At 32.7% G+C, this 2,551-nt stretch overlaps 1 protein-coding gene across 1 annotated transcript; it reads left to right on the top strand.

Annotated features, from left to right (window-relative positions):
- The first annotated feature begins 365 nt into the window (after positions 1 to 365).
- Positions 366 to 1,400, top strand: LOC109242188 (UPF0496 protein At1g20180-like). The gene has a single exon (XM_019409039.1). It carries the CDS (start codon positions 366 to 368, stop codon positions 1,398 to 1,400), a length of 1,035 nt encoding a protein of 344 aa, XP_019264584.1.
- Positions 1,401 to 2,551: the final 1,151 nt, after the last annotated feature.

Genomic DNA, 2,551 nt, shown 5'->3' with positions numbered 1-2,551 from the left:
GAGCAAATTGATCTAGATTTCTATTTATTGATAGTTATACGATATATTAAGTAATCCGAAATTCGTTTGACTAATTATTGAGATATATGCACTTTTTACTTGGAATAAGATCCATTTATTCTATTCATGTAGGCCTTCTTACGTGCTTTACTTTCACGATTCTTATCCCTAGCTAACTATACCCTAGCTTATATTTCTTCTTTTTTCCTGTTAGAATTTTCTTATTACTAGCTATAATCAAGATATATAGGATGTGCATATATGTGAAAAACTACAAATTGTACATGTTTATATTCCCTTCATGCACTTCTTTTGTTTAATCTTGATCGTCAATAAGAAAAGAGCTACTTTATGTTTCAGGTAAAATGACGATAGATGTCGCACAAAGAAGCCTAAATGTGAATGAAGAGTATCTTGGGGCATTAAGAACAAAATCTTATGGTGATTTCTTCACGAAAGCTCAGTTACTAGTAAATGAACCAACATCTCCTTCTCAATTATGCCACAATACATTCTCAGAAATCCTCCTTGAGCCAAGTCAAAAGACAATAATATCCATTCTTGAATCAACTAATTTTCCATCCAAAAAATATGATCTCAAATCTCTTCTTTCCAATTACTTCAATATAAGTGCCGAAGCATCAAAATTCTGCAGCCACATCCTTAAAAGCATTAACCAAATCCAATCCGATTATGGTTTCGTGGAACAAGTCCTTGACTCGATTGATAATTGTTCCAATGTTGACCAATTTGGTTGCCTAGTACTCGAGCTTCGATCTTTTATCATCCACAACAACCCCTTTTCCGACCTCAAAAAACAAGATTTTACGCGGATTAATGATGAATATTCATCGGTGTTACAACGTTTGAAATCCAAGAAGAAAAGAGTTGCTAGGAAAATTAAATTGATCAAATGTGTCAATAAGACTTCTGGGGTTGTTGTGGCAGCTTTGGTACTAGCAGCACATACTCTTGCTGCAATTGTGATGGGGCCAGCAATTTTAAGCCTGCCCTTAAAGCCATTAAAGAAGAAAATTATGAATATTCGATACTTGAAATGTGGATTTCTAAGGAAAGTTGGAGAACAACTTGATGTAGCAGCCAAAGGTACTTATATTCTGAACATGGATTTTGACACAATGAGTAGGCTCGTGGCTCGACTTCATAACGAGATTGATCATAATAAGGCAATGGTTCAATTGTGTTTGGATAGAAGGGAAGATAGGTTTTCATTGCAAGTGTTGAAGGAGTTGAAGAAGAGTAATATTGGGTTCAGGAAACAAGTGGAAGAGCTTGAAGAACATGTTTACTTGTGTCTTTTAACCATCAATCGCGCTAGAGCTTTGGTCATTAATGAAATTGCAAAATCATATGAGAACAAAAATGAAGGTAGTTGCTAAGAAAAGGGTTCTGCTATATAGGATGATCATCTGTTCTTTTATTTAATTTGTAAATACTAGTATGATTTATTCATGTAAACAACTTCTTGAATGAAAAATTGAGACCTTTCTATTTGTTTCTAAGTTCTAAGCCTGATGGCCCTTTTTTAATTATATATATTTAATTAATCATCCGGTATCCGATACTAAGGAGGAGACGCTCCCTATCGAGAATTTCTTTATTCCTAAAGCTCGAATACAATACATCCAATTAATGGTATCCATCTCACCATATTCCATGATAGTATGAGCAGATGAGCCTCATGCATGAGAGCTTCAAAAGAAGGGATCAAATTGTCTTTATAGAGATAGCAATAGTGTGGGACGATTGCAGTGTAGTTCAGCCTTAACCCGCATAAAGTTCAACTCGTTCTGCCCCGCACCGTATAGCAAAATATTCTGTTTGTAAATCGCCCAGCACCGTATAGCAAAATATTCTGTTTGTAAATCGCCCCGCACCGCTCCGCAAAGCAAAAAAAATCCCTTTTTTATTTTTAACGAGTAGTTTTTCTTTGAATTTTTTTTTTCCAAAAAAAACTAACGATAACCTACGGCCTTCTTGTCTCTTTTTCTCGATAGTTCCAGCTATGTCAATAATGTATTTCATGTGCTACTGTATGTCTACTACTAATCTTGTTAGAAAATATCTTTTAGCATATTATATTACTCCATAATAAATGTAGTAACTTGATTAGTGAGTTAATTATAATAATCAATTTTAATATATCTTCTTAAAACTAGTATGCTACATTCCTACCGGATAGACGCGTCAATATTTTAATGATCAATAACAAGACACTAATTCTTATATATATATATATATATATATATATATTAAGAGAGAGAACTATGAACAAGATAAATTTGTCAAAGAGTGCTAGTCAGGTATGATCTTATAGAACAGTTAAAGAAACTTAAGGAAAACAAAAAAGAAGAAAAAGAGCTTGAATTATTAGTAATATCTGAATATGTTCATATTTATAGCTAGAATATATTATATGACCCACACGTTTAAGCTTAAAGGAGCAAGAAAAGAGGAGATTAATAAACTAACAAAATTTAAAATAAAAATAAAAATATAAAGATGAGCAAGGGAAAATTTATAAAATAAA

The sequence above is a fragment of the Nicotiana attenuata genome, unplaced genomic scaffold (genome assembly GCF_001879085.1).
Source record: "Nicotiana attenuata strain UT unplaced genomic scaffold, NIATTr2, whole genome shotgun sequence".
NCBI lineage: Eukaryota > Viridiplantae > Streptophyta > Magnoliopsida > Solanales > Solanaceae > Nicotiana > Nicotiana attenuata.
This window is presented reverse-complemented; position numbering and strand designations above follow the sequence as displayed.

Excerpts from the sequence above, each read along its gene's own strand:
- LOC109242188 (XM_019409039.1), top strand. The coding sequence starts at position 366 with ATGACGATAGATGTCGCACAAAGAAGCCTAAATGTGAATGAAGAGTAT.